This window comes from Pneumocystis carinii, assembly GCF_001477545.1.
Source record: "Pneumocystis carinii B80 chromosome Unknown supercont1.4, whole genome shotgun sequence".
In the NCBI taxonomy this organism is placed as follows: domain Eukaryota; kingdom Fungi; phylum Ascomycota; class Pneumocystomycetes; order Pneumocystales; family Pneumocystaceae; genus Pneumocystis; species Pneumocystis carinii.
In genome coordinates this window covers 547,687-564,504 of record NW_017264716.1, presented here as the reverse complement: position 1 = coordinate 564,504, position 16,818 = coordinate 547,687, and the positions used below count along the sequence as shown (strand labels likewise).

The 16,818-nt window shown below is 32.0% G+C and overlaps 4 protein-coding genes across 4 annotated transcripts; all 4 read right to left on the bottom strand.

Annotated features, from left to right (window-relative positions):
• Window positions 1-502: 502 nt before the first annotated feature.
• T552_04101 (hypothetical protein) lies at window positions 503-1,168 on the bottom strand (the record flags this gene model as incomplete). Its single annotated transcript, XM_018372152.1, has 7 exons — window positions 503-567; window positions 620-711; window positions 758-793; window positions 840-885; window positions 923-971; window positions 1,021-1,056; window positions 1,100-1,168. The coding sequence occupies 7 exons, from the start codon at window positions 1,166-1,168 to the stop codon at window positions 503-505; spliced, it is 393 nt and encodes a 130-aa protein (XP_018226900.1).
• A 4,562-nt stretch (window positions 1,169-5,730) lies between these two features.
• T552_01116 (hypothetical protein) lies at window positions 5,731-8,971 on the bottom strand. The gene has a single exon (XM_018369708.1). The coding sequence runs from the start codon at window positions 8,966-8,968 to the stop codon at window positions 5,780-5,782; it is 3,189 nt and encodes a 1,062-aa protein (XP_018226899.1). The 5' UTR covers window positions 8,969-8,971; the 3' UTR covers window positions 5,731-5,779.
• A 276-nt stretch (window positions 8,972-9,247) lies between these two features.
• On the bottom strand, window positions 9,248-12,481 carry T552_01115 (hypothetical protein; the record flags this gene model as incomplete). The annotated part of the gene is made up of 1 exon (XM_018369707.1): window positions 9,248-12,481. The coding sequence occupies one exon, from the start codon at window positions 12,479-12,481 to the stop codon at window positions 9,248-9,250; it is 3,234 nt and encodes a 1,077-aa protein (XP_018226898.1).
• A 282-nt stretch (window positions 12,482-12,763) lies between these two features.
• On the bottom strand, window positions 12,764-16,111 carry T552_01114 (hypothetical protein; the record flags this gene model as incomplete). Its single annotated transcript, XM_018369706.1, has 3 exons — window positions 16,008-16,111; window positions 14,140-15,965; window positions 12,764-14,089 (listed from the first exon to the last, which is right to left on the bottom strand). Exons 1-3 carry the CDS (start codon window positions 16,060-16,062, stop codon window positions 12,764-12,766), a joined length of 3,207 nt encoding a protein of 1,068 aa, XP_018226897.1. The 5' UTR covers window positions 16,063-16,111.
• Window positions 16,112-16,818: the final 707 nt, after the last annotated feature.

Genomic DNA, 16,818 nt, shown 5'->3' with positions numbered 1-16,818 from the left:
CCCTAACCCTAACCCTAACCCTAACCCTAAACCCTAACCCTAAACCCTAACCCTAACCCTAACCCTAACCCTAACCCTAACCCTAACCCTAACCCTAACCCTAACCCTAACGTACTAACCACCTAACCCCCCTAACCAGTAAACTTGGTGGCGTAATATTTAAATTCTTAGCTTTCGTTTGCTTGTTTCAGATTTCCCGTATCTTTTCATTCCAAAGTCACGTGTTCTCTTGGTCAAAGTCACGTGCTCTCTTCGTCAGTGTCACGTGATCAACTCTTCGTCACGTGACTTCCTTGCTTACGTAATCAACTTTACATCACGTGACTTCGGCCTAGGTCACGTGACTTTGACCCCACCTTCATAGCACTTCATTTTGCGTTTCCTGCCCCCTCTGCGTAATCTCAGGACTCGAACCTACCTACTACAACTCCTTCCTACCTATTCTCGTGACTTCTACTGGTCACGTGACTTTGACCTTACCTTCATAGCACTTCACCCTGCGTTAACCTACTACTAGCACTTTGTGAACAGACGTTAACCTACTACTACTTACACCCACCTTTCCTACTTACGCCCACCCAGAACTAGCACTTTGTGAACAGACGTCACCTAACCCTACTTACGCCCACCCAGTACTTCTGCGCCCACCTCTTTCTAGCACTTCCCCGACTAAGTACTCCCTCCGCTGACTGACCCACATTCTGCGTACACCTACCCGGAGCACTTTGTGAATTGACGTTAACCCTGTACTGCTTACATCACCTTTTCTACTTGCGTCCACCAAGTACTAGCACTTTGTGAATAGACGTTAACCTTTCCTACTTACGCCCACAAAGTACTTCCTACTTACGTTAACCCAGTACTTTGCTCTACTTCCTACTCCCGCTTATCGCCACGTGACTTCGTCTTATCTCCACGTGACCGTGTACTCCGTCACGTGACTTTCGACCCCCCCCTCTTATTCTTTTTTTCTACTCCCCCCTCTTTATTCTCTTCTCCCCCCCCTCTCTTCTTCCTAACCCTTTCTAACCACCACCAACCACCGCCCCACCCACCCTATTTCCTTCCCTCCTATTTATACTCCCACGCACCCCTGTACCCTGTTCCTGTACCCTGTACATTCCTCGGACGTACATTCCTCAGTAGTCGCATTCCTCAGTAGTCGCATTCCTTAGAAGCGCCATCCATTCGATGTTACCCCTTTTTAAAACAAATGATCTATTCAATTGACGTTTCTCCCTCTTAATAATTCAATATTTTATCTTAAACAAAAGTATCTCCTATTCTACTCTCTACTCTACTCTCTTCCTTTTAAAACTCACTCTAATCTCTTCTTTTTAAAATTCCTTCCAATCTTCTTTCTATGAATAAACGATCCATCGAATTGATCTTAATCCAAAAATAATTCAATACTTTACTTTAAACAAAAATATCTTTCGTTCTACTCTCTCTTCTTTTAAAGCTCCCTCTACTCTCTTCTTCTCACCCTACTCTCTTCTTTTTACCAAGAGAAGATCTATTCTATTCAATTCAATTTGTCCTTTTTAAAAATAATTCAATACTTTATTTTAAACAGAAGTATCTCCTACTCTACTCTCTTCCTTAAAAACTCATTCTATTCTCTTCTCTCTTCTCCCTCTACTCTCTCTTCTTTAAAATTCACTTTAATCTCTTCCTTTTAAATATCTCTGTAATCTCATCTTTTTACAATTAAACGATCTATTTAATTCAACTTTTCCTTTTCTCTTTTTTAAAATACTCTCTAATCTTTTTTATAAACAATCCATCAAATCGACGTTACTCCAAAATAATTCAATACTTTTTATTTTAAACAGAAGTATCTCTCATCCTACTCTCTCTCTTCTCACTCTACTCTCCTCTCTCTCTACTCTCTTCTTTTTAACTTTAATTTTCATCTAATTCTACTTTTAACAAAAAAATCTACTTTTAACAAAATTATTTTTAAATTCTTATTTTTTTTAGTCAATAAAAAATTAATTCTACTTCATTTGATCAATTGTTAAAAATATTTCTAAATTTTCATCTTACTAATGAAAAATCAATTCATTTTCATATAATTGAGTGCTAAATAATTTTTTTATATTTCATTTTCAATTTCACTTTTAATTTCATCTTCATTTTTAAAATCCTTTTAAATTTGATTTAATTCTACTTTTAATAAAAATATTTTTAAATTCTCATCTTTTTTTAGTTGATAAAAAATCAATTCTACTTCATTTGATCAAGTGTTAACAGTTTTTTTAGATTTCATTTTTATATTTTAATTTCATTTTCATTTTCATTTTAAATTTCATTTTTAACTTTAATTTTAACAAAAAATTCTAGTTTTAAGAAAATTATTTTTAAATTCTTATTAAGTCAATAAAAAATCGATTCTACTTCATATAATCAAGTGTGAACAAATTTTTCTAAATTTTCATCTTTAGTAATCAAAAGTCAATTTATTTTCATATAATCAACTGTGAACAATTTTTTTACATTTCATTTTAATTTCATTTTCATTTTCACTTTTATTTTTAAAATCCTTTTAAATTTGATTTAATTCTACTTTTAATAAAATTATCTCTAAATTCTCATCTCTTTTTAGTTGATAAAAAATCAATTCTACTTCATTTGATTAATTGTTAACAATTTTTTTAGATTTCATTTTTTATTTTTTTATTTTAATTTTTATTCTAATTTCATTTTAATTTTAAATTTCATCTAATTCTACTTTTAATAAAAATATTTCTAAATTCTCATCTTTACTATTGAAAAATCAATTCATTTTCATATAATCAAGTGTGAACAATTTTTTTTACATTTCATTTTAATTTCACTTTTAATTTCACTTTTAATTTCACTTTTATTTTTAAAATTCTTTTAAATTTGATTTAATTCTACTTTTAATAAAATTATCTCTAAATTCTCATCTCTTTTTAGTTGATAAAAAATCAATTCTACTTCATTTGATTAATTGTTAATTTTTTTACATTTCATTTTCAATTTCACTTTTAATTTCACTTTCATTTTTAAAACCCTTTTGAATTTGATTTAATTTTACTTTTAACAAAATTATTTCTAAATTCTCATATTTACTAATGAAAAATGAATTCTTTTTTACATAATCCAGTATTGATAAATTTTTTTACATTTCATTTTTTATTTTAATTTCATTTTTAATTTTAAATTTCATCTAATTTTAGTTTTAACAAAAAATTCTACTTCTAACAAAATTATTTCTAAATTCTCATTTCTAGTAGTAAAAATCAATTCATTTTTATATAATTGACTGCTAAATAATTTTTTTATATTTCATTTTTAAAATCCTTTTAAATTTCATTGAATTGTACTTCTAATAAAACCTACTCTAACCCTTCATTTCTCATCTTTACTAATGAAAAATCAATTCAATCTTACTTGATCTATTCAACAAATTTTTTTAGATTTCATTTTTATTTTTCATTTTCATTTTTAATTTTAAAATCTTTTTTTTTTAAATTAAAGATATTTTTAAATGGACATCTTTTTTTTAATAAAACCTACGTTATCCTTTCATTTCTTATATTTATCAATGAAAATTCAACTCAACTTGTCCAATTTATTCATTTTTTTTTATTTTTATTTTCATTTTTAAATTTCATTTTAAAATCTTTTCTTTTTTTTTTAAATTATTTTTAAATAAAAACATCTCTCAAATCAATCTCTTTAATTCAATTCAACCTTATTGAATGGCTTACTTTTATTAAATCACCACTAGCTTCGCCCTAACGACAGACTAATTTTTGCTAAACAGATGGATTCGTTTTTTTTCACGATAAGCAATCTCTAACTCTTTTTTTATCATAATCATAGACTCTTTTTCATAAACAATAGATTTCACTACTTTTTTTTCAATCATTTTACTGGTTTTTTACAACAAACTTGGATTTGACTATTTTTTTTTTAAAACAAGTAATAAATTTCACTAGTTTTTTTAAAATAATAAACAGATTTTATTTTTTTTTTAAATAAACAATAGATTTCACTAGTTTTTTTAAAACATGTAATAAATTTCACTATTTTTTTTGTAATTAGCGTAGAGTTAAATATTTTTTTTACAACAAACTTGGATTTGACTATTTTTTTTAAAGTAATCATAAAGTTTTCTCTTTTTTTTTAAATAATCATAAAGTTTATTACTTCTTTTATAATTATTCTAATCGTTTTTACAATAAACTTGGATTTCACTAGTTTTTTTCAATGATTTTAGAGTTTATTAATTTTTTTGAAATAAACAATTGATTTCACTAGTTCTTTTGTAATTAGCGTAGAGTTTACTGATTTTTTAAAAATAAACAATAGATTCTACTAATTCTTTGGAGTAATCATAAAGTTTACTTGTCTTTTTAAAATAAACAATAGATTTTAGTAATTTTTTTAAAACAAGTAATAAATTTCACTACTTCTTTTGTAATTAGCCTAGAGTTAATTAACTTTTTTACAATAAACTTGGATTTCACTATTTTTTTCCAATGATCTTAGAGTTTAGTGATTTTTTTTAAATAAACAATTGATTTCACTAGTTCTTTTGTAATTAGCGTAGAGTTTACTGATTTTTTAAAAATAAACAATAGATTCTACTAATTCTTTGGAGTAATCATAAAGTTTACTTGTCTTTTTAAAATAAACAATAGATTTTAGTAATTTTTTTAAAACAAGTAATAAATTTCACTACTTCTTTTGTAATTAGCCTAGAGTTAATTAATTTTTTTACAATAAACTTGGATTTCACTATTTTTTTCCAATGATCTTAGAGTTTAGTGATTTTTTTTAAATAAACAATTGATTTCACTAGTTCTTTTGTAATTAGCGTAGAGTTAAATAATTTTTTTACAACAAACTTGGATTTTACTATTTTTTTTAAATAAACAATAGATTTCACTAGTTTTTTCCAGTGATTTTAGAGTTATTAATTTTTTTGAAATAATCATAAAATTTATCAATTTTCTTGCAATAATTCTACTGGTTTTTTACAACAAACTTGGATTTTATTTTTTTTTTAAAGTAATCATAAAGTTTGCTCTTCTTTTTTAAAGTAGTTATAAAGTTTCCTCTTCTTTTTAAAATAATAAAAGAATTGAATAAATCTTAGTACTTCTTTTTAAATGGACATTCAGTTGACTCATTTTGCAATGAAATTCTAGTGGTTTTAGAAGAGTCGGGTGATCTGGCTACTCAGTTTAGGGTTAGGGTTAGGGTTACAAGTTTTCATGATCATTCCATTTTCAATCGATCTAATGTTTCTCTTTATGATGATCATAAAGCTCTCCAATTCCAAATCTTCTTTTAATGAGTTCAAGATAACTTCTTTCTCTGGTTAGTGGGATTAGGGTTAGGGTTAGTGGTTAGTGTTTCATGATAGATCCATTTTACAATCATTTTAGACTGGAGTCGTTGTTTGTAATGAGATGAGATGGACTCTTTTTACGCTGGTTTTATACTTGACTCTTTTTTTTTAAAATAATGATAACCCCTACTAATTCTTTAAGATACGCAGAACTCTTTTTTTCACGATAATCCATTCATTCAAGTACTTTTACAACAAATTTAAACATGTTCTTATCATAATCTTTACTAGCTCTTTGATAAGCTTAAACTTTACCCGATAAAACATAGTTTCGAACTGAGATGGTGTGTTAAAATTATTAAAACTTCATTTCATTCATTTAGATTTCTATTATATATAAACAATGGATATATGCACATTTTCATTCTATTAACATTTTTTTCATTCATTTTACATCATCCCCATAACAATCACTCCCAACAACATTATTTTAATCATATCAGGAACTCTTATTTTCATCCCATCATTTGGTTTTACTTCTTCTTCTTCTTCTTTCTGTGTCTCTTTGCTTGAATCAGTAGTACATTTGGTAGGCTTGCACTTGCGCATCGAAGTCAACGTCACTGTCGACGTCACCGTTGACGTACTCGTTGTCGTACTCGTATGCAATGACGTACTCGTCACCCATGTATCTGTTGTCTTGACTAATGTACACTCTTCTGTTACTTTTCCTCCACCTATTGTCTTGGTTTCTGTAACAGTTTTCGTACCGGTCTTCTCATCAGCCTTGTCATCAGTCTTTGTTTCCATCTTTGTTTCCGTCTTCGTTTCTGTCTTCGTTTCTGTTATTGTCTCTGTATGATGAGGCGCAACTTTTAATGCTTCCAGTTTACATAACTCTTCTATTTCTTTACAAGCTTGTTTAGTATCTGGACAATCCTCTTTAAAACCGCAATCTAGTTGTAAAGCGCTGCATTCCTCTTTCAATTCCAAATACAATTCCAATGCTATTGTCGTTGCATTAAATGCTTTTACCTCTGCTTCTGATACACCTTCATCTACATACGCTCTTTTAACGAGTCCAAGTTTTGCATTATTCGTCGTTCCACCTGCTGTGTCTGTCGTTCCATCTGGTGCACCTGGCGTTCCATTTTGTGATGGTGGTGATGATGGCGACCCTGGTGCTGATGGTGGCCCTGCTGGTGCTGGCTGTACCTGTGCTGGTACAGAATCACTGCCATTCTGTCCACTTGGTGTTACGGCTTGTTTAGACCTTGATAGCAATAAGCTAGCTTTATTTCTGGATTCTTCTGCTGCCTTTTTGAGCGCATCATATTCTTCTTTCTTGACCTTCAACTCTTTTTTCGCTTCCTCTAGATCGGTTTTTAAAGCAGGACATCTCTTCTGTACTTTTTCAACTAATTTTGTGCAAACATTTTCCAAGGAATCTTTACAATCACTAAGCAGAATTTTGAATGTATCATTCTTTTGCAACTCAGTGCAATTCTTTCCTAATGTTTCTGTACATTTTTTTTTATCATTTAAACTTCCTTTCAACAGATGAGTTAGCTCCTCCTTCAATTTCAACTTTTTAAAGGTATCACTGCATTTTTCTTCGAGTTTGTCACAGTTATGATCTTCGTTATCACTTTCTTTTTTCAACTTATCTGGACAATTCTCCATAAGTTGGTGACAATGTCGGCCCCATGTTGTGCAGAGTTCTTCGAGTGCTGTTTCATTTGCTTTTTTCTTTCCAATTTCTTCTACAATTTTTTCATCCTCCATGTTGCCACTTAAATAAAAACATTCATCTTTTGTACGGTATACCATATATTCACATGTTTCTCCTGGCAAAGCACATGAAACACTAAATGAATTCTTTCTCCTCCTATATAAAGTATTACATTTTTCTTGCAACACCTCCGTACAGTTTTGCTCATTATATAATGCATGATCTTTTCTTTTTAAAAATACTTTTCTAAATTCCTCTGAAACTCTAAGGTATTCACAGCGCCTTCTCAATGTTATACACTTTTCCGAATTCGAATGTGAATAAGTTTCAAGTTCATCACACTTCTCCTTCAATTCAACACAATGCTTTTCTAATGGAAAATCCCTTTGATCATCCAAAAGCGCTCCCAACTCTTTGGATTGAAGGAAAATATCATCTGAAAGCATATAACATAGTTCTTTAGGATAAAGACACTTTGGAAGGTATCTCTTATCTTTATTTTCAAGTTTTTTACAGTCTTTTACCACAGATTTTTGGCATTCCTCAGGATGGTTATAATATCTTTTATGACCAGACTCCCCCTTCGATTCCTTTCGAAACAACGTACTCAACATCCTATCTTTTCCCACTTTATAGCACGCTGCTCGTGCATTTTGACATGCTTCATCAATCTCCTTATCTTTACACGCCTTTTTTAAATAAAAACATTCCGACTCAAGTTCTGCACACTCTCCCTTTGTAAATAAGGTTGGCAGTTCTCTCCAGAATAAAAGTGTTGATTTTTTAGTTTTTTCATATTCTGTAGACAAATCTTTCAGATAAAGATTTAATTTGAGATTTGTACATCTTTCTTCTACATTTAGTAATTCTTTGCATTTCTTTTGATTATTTTGTTTATCATCACATAACTTTTCCAAATCATCATCCAAATGCTTAGAAGCATCACATTTTCCTAACGCTTTAGTGCATTTACTTGTTGCATCCGTCTTATCCTCATCTTGGCTCAACACTAGCAAGAGATCTTTCAGAAAATCATCACCAAACCTTCTTGGTAGATCCACTCCTACTTTTCCAATAAGAATTCCTTCTTTTTCAGCTCTTTTATAAACATCTTCCAACCCAATACTTCTCAACAACGACGCCCTCGGCTTGACCGGACTAAAATCAGATTCTGGCGCTTTATATATGACTCCATTTTTCTCGCATTTCTTTTTATCCTCATCACACTTTGAATCATCACACGCTTCTCCATAAAAATGACATTTCTCAAGTCTTTCATGACACTTCTCCGCTAATTCGTTATTTTTAAGCTCTACTTTTAAAGGCTGGCAAACTTCGCCCAATTTTGTTTTCAGCGCTTTACACGTTCCATCCGAATCAAGGCAGAAAAACATCAATTCGTCGCTTTCTCGGCTTAACACTGGGCAAACAGTTTTCATCTTTTCTTTACATTTACCATCATCTTTAGCATCCCCTCCGAGCGCCCTCAAAAGGAGCTCCTCTGCCACCTTTTCACGCTTCAATTTGTAACATCCTTCCCTCAACTGGACACAGTCATTCTTAAGATTAGTTGGGTCTGCTTCCTCTAAAAGTATACATTTTTCTTCATATTTTTCACATTCATCATCTTGTATGTCATCTGACAATGCTTCAAGTTCATTTTTAACTTTGTCTTTCAGTTCTTCGCATTTTTTCTCTTTCCCTTCACAAAGTCCTTTAACTTTATCATCCACATTCTCTAGTTTCCCATCTATTTTCTCCAAATCATCGCAATATTCCTTGAGCCTTTTTTTGCATTCATCCTTATTATCATATTTGTCCTTCACAATGAAAGCCAAAAGGTGTTCCTCCTTAATCTCCTCTGCTGCTGGTGCTCCTGATGCTTGCCTCTTAACCGGCCGTGCCATTGCTGCTTCTTTGTAGGAAGTTTAGTGGGTTGTTTCTAAATTGAATATGGGTAGAGTGAAAAGTTAGTTATTTTGAAATGATTTTTCACGACAAACTTGAACTCGTTCTTATCATAAACTTTAGTTCTTCGATAAGCTTAAACTTTACCAAATAAAGCATAGTTTCAAACTAAGATGGTGTGTTAAAATTAAAACTTCATTTCATTCATTTACATTTCTATTATATATAAACAATGGATATATGCACATTTTCATTCTATTAACATTTTTTTCATTCATTTACATCATCCCCATAACAATCACTCCCAACAACATTATTTTAATCATATCAGGAACTCTTATTTTCATCCCATCATTCGGTTTTACATCTTCTTCTCCTTCTTCTCCTCCTTTATCTGTCTCTTTGTTTGAATCGGTGGTACATTTGGTAGGCTTGCACTTGCGCATCGAGGTCAACGTCACTGTCGACGTCACTGTCGACGTACTCGTTGTCGTACTCGTATGCAATGACGTACGCGTTACCCATGTATCTGTTGTTTGTATCATTGTACACTCTTCTGTTACTTTTCCTCCACTTCCCGGCTTGGTTGTAGTAGTAGTTGTCGTCGTAGTTGTGGTAGTAGTTGTGGTAGTAGTCGTCGTAGTGGTCGTCGTAGTGGTTGAGATTTCTTTTTGCGTCTCTGTATGATGAGGCTTAATTTCTAATGGTTTTATTCCTCCGCATAACTCGTCTATTTTTTCGCAAGCTTGTTTAGATTCCTGACATTCCTCTCTAAAACCGCAATCTAGTTGTAAAGCGCTGCATTCCTCTTTCAATTCCAAATACATCTCCAATGCTACCGTCGTTGCATCAAATGCTTTTACCTCTGCTTCTGATACTCCTCCATCTACATATGCTCTTTTAACGAGTCCAAGTTTTGCATTATTCTTCGTTTGACCTGTTGTGCTTGGTGTTCCACTTGGTGTGCCTGATGTTCCATCTGGTGTGTCTGGCGTTCCATTTTGTGGTGGTGGTGGTGGCACTGCTGGTGGTGACCCTGATCCTGATGACCCTGCTGGTGCTTGTTGTGGTGGCGGTACTAGTGTAGAATCACTGCCATTCTGCGCAGTTGGCATTGCGGCTTTTCCAGACTTTGATAGCAATAACTTAGCTTCCTTTGTAGATTTTTCTGCCGCCTGTTTGAGCGCATCGTATTCTTCTTTCCTGACCTTCAACTCTTTTTTCGCTTCCTCTAGATCGGTTTTTAAAGTAGGACATTTCTTTTTTACTTTATCAACTAATTTTGTGCAAACATTTCCCTTGGTATTATCATCACATTTACCATACAGAGTTTTGAATGCTTCATTCTTTTCCAACTCAGGGCAATACTTTTCTAATGTTTTTTTACATTCATTTTCATCTTTTAAACTGCCCTTCAACAGATGAGTCAACTCATCCTCTAATTTCAACTTTTGAAAGGTTTCCTTGCATTTTTCATCGAGTGCTTCGCAGTTATGATTATTGCCATTCTCTTTTTTCAACTGATCTGGACAGTTCTCCACAAGTTGATGACAATGTCGGCCCCATGTTGTGCAAAGTTCTTCGAGTGTTGCTTCATTTCCATTTGCTTTTTCAATTTTTCCTACAATTTCTCCATTCTTGATGTTTTCTTTTAAATATTTACAATCTTGACTTGTGTGGAATACCATATAACTACATGTTTCTTCTGGTAAAGCACATGAAACACTAAATGAATTCTTTCTCCTCTTATATAAAGTATTACATTTCTCATGCAATACCTTTGTACAGTTTTCCTGAGTCATTAACGAATCATCCTTTTTTTCTAAAAATACTTTTCTAAATCTTTCTGTAACCTTAAAGTATTCACAGCGTCTTTTCAATGTTATACACTTTTCTAAATTCAATAATGAATCACTACTAAGTTCATCACACTTCTCCTTCAACTCAACACAATCCTTTTCTAATGGAAAATCCCTTTGATCATCCAAAAGCGCACTTAACTCTTTGGATTGAAGAAAAATATCATTTGAAACCGCATAACATAGTTCTTTAGGATAAAGACATTTTGAAAGGTATCTTTTATCTTTAAGTTTTGTACAGTTTTCTACCACATATTTTTTACAATCTTTAGGATCGCTACGATATCTTACAAGACCAAGCTTTCCCTTCAATTCCTTTTGAAAGAACTTATTCAACATCCTGTCTTGTCCCTTTTTATAGCACGCTGCTCTTGCATTTTGACATGCTTCATCAATCTTATTATTACACGCATTTTCTAAATAGAAACATTCCGACTCAAGTTCTGCACACTCCCCTTTTATAAAAAAGGTTGGAAGCTTTACCCACGATAAAAGATCTGATTTTTTATCTTCATATCCTGTAGACAATCCTTTCAGATAAAGATTTAATTTGAGTTTTGTACATCTTTCTTTTACATTTACATCTAGTAATTCTTTGCATTTGTCGTTTTTCTTTCCATCATTGCATAACTCTTTCAAATTATGATCCAAATACTTAGAAGCATCACATTTATTTAACGCTTCGGCGCATTTCTTTTCTGGTTCCGTCTCCTTCTTATCTCTGCTCAACAGTAGCAAGAGATCTTGCAGAAATTTTGTACCTGACTTCCTTGGTAGATCCACTCCTGATTTTCCAATAAGAATCCCATGTTTTTCCGCGTTTTTATACACATCATCCAACCCAATACTTCTTAACAACGACGGCTTCGGCTTGACCGGACTAGAATCAGATTCCGGCGCTTTATATGTGATTCCTTTTTCCTCGCATTTCGTCTTATCCTCCTTACATTTTGTTTTATCACACGCTTCTCCGTAAAAATGACATTTCTCAAGCCTTTCATGACACTTTTCCTTTAATTTATTTACCTCCAATTCTTTTTCTAAAGACTTGCAAACTTCTTCTGATTTTTTTTTCAGATCTCCACACGTTTTAGTCGGATCAAGGCAGAAAGACATCAATTCGTCGCTTTCTCGGCTTAACACTGGGCAAACCTTTTCCATCTTTCCTTTACATTTAGCTTCATCTTTAGCTTCCTTTCCGAGAGCCCTGAAAAGAAGCTCCTCTGCCACCTTTTTACGCTTCAATTCGTAACATCCTTCCCTCAACTTGACACACTTCTCCTTAAGACTATTTGGGTCTGCTTCCTCTAAAAGTATACATTTTTCTTCATGTTTTTCACAATCTTCATCTTTTATGCCATTTTTCAATGCAGTGTCAAGATCCCCTTCAAAAGTTGTCAATTCTTCATCAACTTCCAGCTCTTTGCATTTTTTTTTTTTATCTTTCTCTTCACATAGTCCTTTAACTTTATCATTCACACTGATTTTCTGATCTACTTTCTTCAACTCTTCACAATATTTCTCGAGTTCTTGTTTGCATTTATCATCATTATCATATTTGTCCTTCACAATGAAAGCCAAAAGGTGTTTCTCATCAATGTCATCTTGTGCTCCTTGTACTCCTTGTGCTTGCCTCTTAACCGGCCGTGCCATTGCCGCTTCTTTGTAGGGAGTTTAGTGGGTAGTTTCTAAGTTGGATGTAGGCAGGTGAGTGGAAAGTTGTTTTGAAATGATTTTTTTACGACAAACTTGGACTTGTTCTTATCATAAACTTTAGCTCTTCGATAAGCTTAAACTTTACCAAATAAAGCATAGTTTCAAACTAAGATGGTGTGTTAAAATAATTAAAACTTCATTTCATTCATTTACATTTCTATTATATATAAACAATGGATATATGCACATTTTCATTCTATTAACATTTTTTTCATTCATTTACATCATCCCCATAACAATCACTCCCAACAACATTATTTTAATCATATCAGGAACTCTTATTTTCATCCCATCATTCGGTTTTACATCTTCTTCATCTTTTCCTTCTTCTCCTTTATCTGTCTCTCTGCTTGAATCAGTAGTACATTTTGTAGGCTTGCACTTGCGCATTGAGGTCAACGTCACTGTAGACGTCACAGTAGGCGTACTTGTCACGGTGCTCGTATGCAATGACGTACTCGTCACCCATATATCTGTCGTCCGCACTAATGTACACTGTTCTGCTACTTTTCCTCCACCTACTGACTCGGCTATCGTAATAGTCTTCGTACCGGTCTTCCCATCAGCCTTGTCAATGGTCTTTGTTTCCGTCATCGTAACTGTCATGGTTTCTTTTATTATTGTCTCTGTATGATAAGGCATAACTTCTAATGGTTTTATTCCTTTGCATAACGTGTCTATTTCTCCGCAAACAACAAGATCTGAACAATCCTCTTTAAAACCGCAATCTAGTTCTAAAGCTTTACATTCCTCGTTCAATTCCAAATACAACTCCATTGCTATTGCCGTGTCATCAAATGCTTTTACTTCTGCTTCTGATACTCCTCCTGCTACATACGCTCTTTTAACAAGTCCAAGTTTTGTATTCCCTTTCGTTCCATCTGCTGCGTTTGGCGTTCCACTTGATGTAGAAGATGATCCTGCTGCTGGTGCTTCTGGTGCTGCTGGAGGTGCTAGTGGTGGCTGTGCTGGTACAGAACCACTGCTATTCTGCGCACTTGACGTTACAGTTTGTCGAGGTATCGATAGCAATAAGTTAGCTTTCTTCCTAGATTCTTTTGCCACCTGTTTGGCCTTTTCGTACTCATTCTTGTTCTTTATCAACTCATTTTTCGCTTTTTCCAGATCGGTTTTTAAAGAAAGACACATCTTTTTTACTTTTTCAACTAATTTTTTGCAAACATCTTCCTTGGTAGTATCATTACAATTACCAAGCAAAGCATTGAATGTTTCATTTGATGCCGCTTTCCATTCGGCGCAATACTTTTCTAAGGTTTCTTTACATTTACTTGCATCTCCTAAATTACCTCTCAAGAGATAAGTTAGTCCATCCTCCAATTGTTTTTTCTCCCAGAATGGCACGCAGTTCTCTTTCAGTTGTAAACAGACTCCTTTCCCATCAGCGTTACTGGAATCATTTTTTAATGTCTCTGGACAATTTTCCATAAGTTGATCACAATATGGATCCCATAGTACGCAGGTTTCTTCAACCAATGTTTTATTTACGTTTTTAGTTTTATTCACAATTTCATGTTTTTCCAGGTTCTTTTTAAAAATATTGCAATGATTCTTAGCTTCTGAAACCATAAATTTACATGTTTCTTCTGGTAAAGCGCATGAAACATGATATAACCCCCCCCCCCCATCACTTTAGGTAATTTATCACATTTATCCTTCAAGGCTTTCATGCATTTTTCATTATCCGCTAATGCATCACTTTTTTCTTTCAAAAACGCATATTTCAGTTCTCTTGTAACTTTAAAATATTCACATCGCTCTTTCAATGTAACGCATTTCCCATTATTTAAACCTAAATCTTTCAAAATACCTTCACAATCCTCTTTCAATTTAATGCAGTCCTTTTCATTAGGAGAATCCCGTACTGTATTCAAAACTTGTTCTAGATCTTTCAATTGAGACGAAATAATTTTTTCAAATCTAAGACATATCTCCTTTGGCCGAAGGCATCTCATAAAAATCCCAACATTATTATTTTTAAATGTAGCGCACTTTTCCAATACTATTTTTTGGCATTTATTAAATCTTTCATCATTCGATTCTAATTTATTAAGTTTGTACAACTCACTTCCAATTAATTTAATGAATAGTTGATCTTCTTTCTTTTTATAACATGCAATTATTATATTTTGGTATTCGTTATTCATATTAGGTTCGCATGGTCTTCTAATAAAAAAAAAATCTGACATAACCTCTAAACATTCATCCTCGGTAAATGATGTCGAAAACTTATCATAAGACAATAATTCCGAATTATCTTTAAATTTTGTAGAAGTTCCATCTACATAAAGTCTTATTCTAAGCTTTGTACACCTATCCGTCATTTTTGATATATCTTTACATTTTTCTTTTTTGTTACTATTTTCACATAATTCCATAAATTTAGAACTTATAGTTTTAAGATAAGTACACCTAGTATTTAGTACGTTATTGCATTTTTCTTCCATCTCATCAGGTTTACTATTCCGAGACAAAAAGATTAACATGTCATCCAACGTTTTTTCTAAAGCTCCAAGAATTAGCCCTCTATTTCTTCCTTCTTTATAAAGATTTTCTAGATCAATATCCTCTAACAATGTCATTTCCGGCTCAATCGGATTAAAATCTTTAACTGGAGGCCTATATGTAATATTCTTTACCTTGCATAGTTCCTTCAATTTCTCGTTTTTCTCTTCACATCTCTCTTTGAGAAGAGGATATATTCCGAGTTTTTCATGACATACTTCTTCTTTTTTATCATTATCAATGAAATCATTTAAAGAATTGCAAAACCCATCAATACTTTTATTGAAATTTTCAAGTGAAATATCTTCAAGGCAGAATAAAGCTAGATCATTACTCTGTTTAATCAATGTTGGACAATTATTCTGCCTTTTTTCCGCGAAATCTTTAGATCCAGAAATACTAGTAGAAACAGCTCTAAGAATGACTTCATTTCTCATGTCTGTATCCCTGAGAAAATAACAGAAATATCTAAGGAGACTGCAGAAACCTAAAACATCTTTTTCTTTTGTAGGTTCATAAAACATACATGTTTGATAATATTGATCGCATTCTTTATAAGAGATGCTTCTACTCATATAATCAGTGACTAAATTAGCAGTTTCCTCGACTTTTTTTTGAATCTTTGCTTTTGTTTCTCTGCATTTTTTATCTATATCACCACAAATTTCTTTAATTTTACTATGAACTTTATTTAATTCTGAATCTATTCCTTTCAATTCTTCACAATATTCCTTAAGCTTTGATTTGCATTTCTCTTCATCTTTTTCATAATCTTCTTGCAAAATATAAACAACGATTTCTTCATCCTTAACAACAATATCCTTAAACGGCGTATTTTCTATGCTTACTTTAGAATCTCTAGTTTTCAAATGTGTGCTTTGATTGCCATAAGTAGGAACTATAAATAGTTAAAAATAAAAATAATCCAAAATATAATCACCAATTAAAATCAATATTCCTAGAACTATAATTTTATTAATTATGGAAAAAAACATCTTATATTATTTCTGTATCCCAATACATAGCATAAATATTAACAATATGCTTCTAAATTGGGTCCTTTATTAAACTTGATAATTATTTCATGAATAGGTTTTAAGATAAATTTTACGATTTCTATAAACCCTAAAAAAATTAGGAAAAACTAATAAAAATAAAAACCATTACAAATATTGATTATAAATTTAAATAATCTTGTTTTTTTCTATATTCCTTTTCATCCCGTTCAATTGTTTTTTATAAAATAATATGTATATTACATTTTATTTTATTTACCGACTTTTAACATTTATTTCAATTCATTTCGAACTTTTACTACTTTTAATACTATATTATTATTCTTAAATCCAATATCTTCATTATTTTTAACTTTACTTCATTCAAATAATTAATTCTTAATTTTTTTCTTTAATCATTGCATTGTTTTCAATATTGATTTATAATCAATACTTCTTCTGATCTTTAGTTTTAATTAAAGAATACTCGACTAATGATGTTTGACATGTACTTTTAGTTTAATTGAACACATTCTCTTCTCTATTTTTTCCTATATTTAATTTTCCAGAAATGCTTATTTTTTCTGACTGCTTTCTAAAGCTTAGATTAATAAAAGACCCAAAATACCATCAGAAAATCCCTGATAATTTTCTACATCTCTTCTATGTTTAAGATATTAATAAAGGGTTATCAGATTCTTTTATTCCTTTATTCTATGTTGTTATCTCTCCATCTGATGCAATACCATTAGATAA

What these genes read in the sequence shown, in the direction of transcription:
- T552_01116 (XM_018369708.1), bottom strand. Translation starts at nt 8,968, where the DNA reads ATGGCACGGCCGGTTAAGAGGCAAGCATCAGGAGCACCAGCAGCAGAG.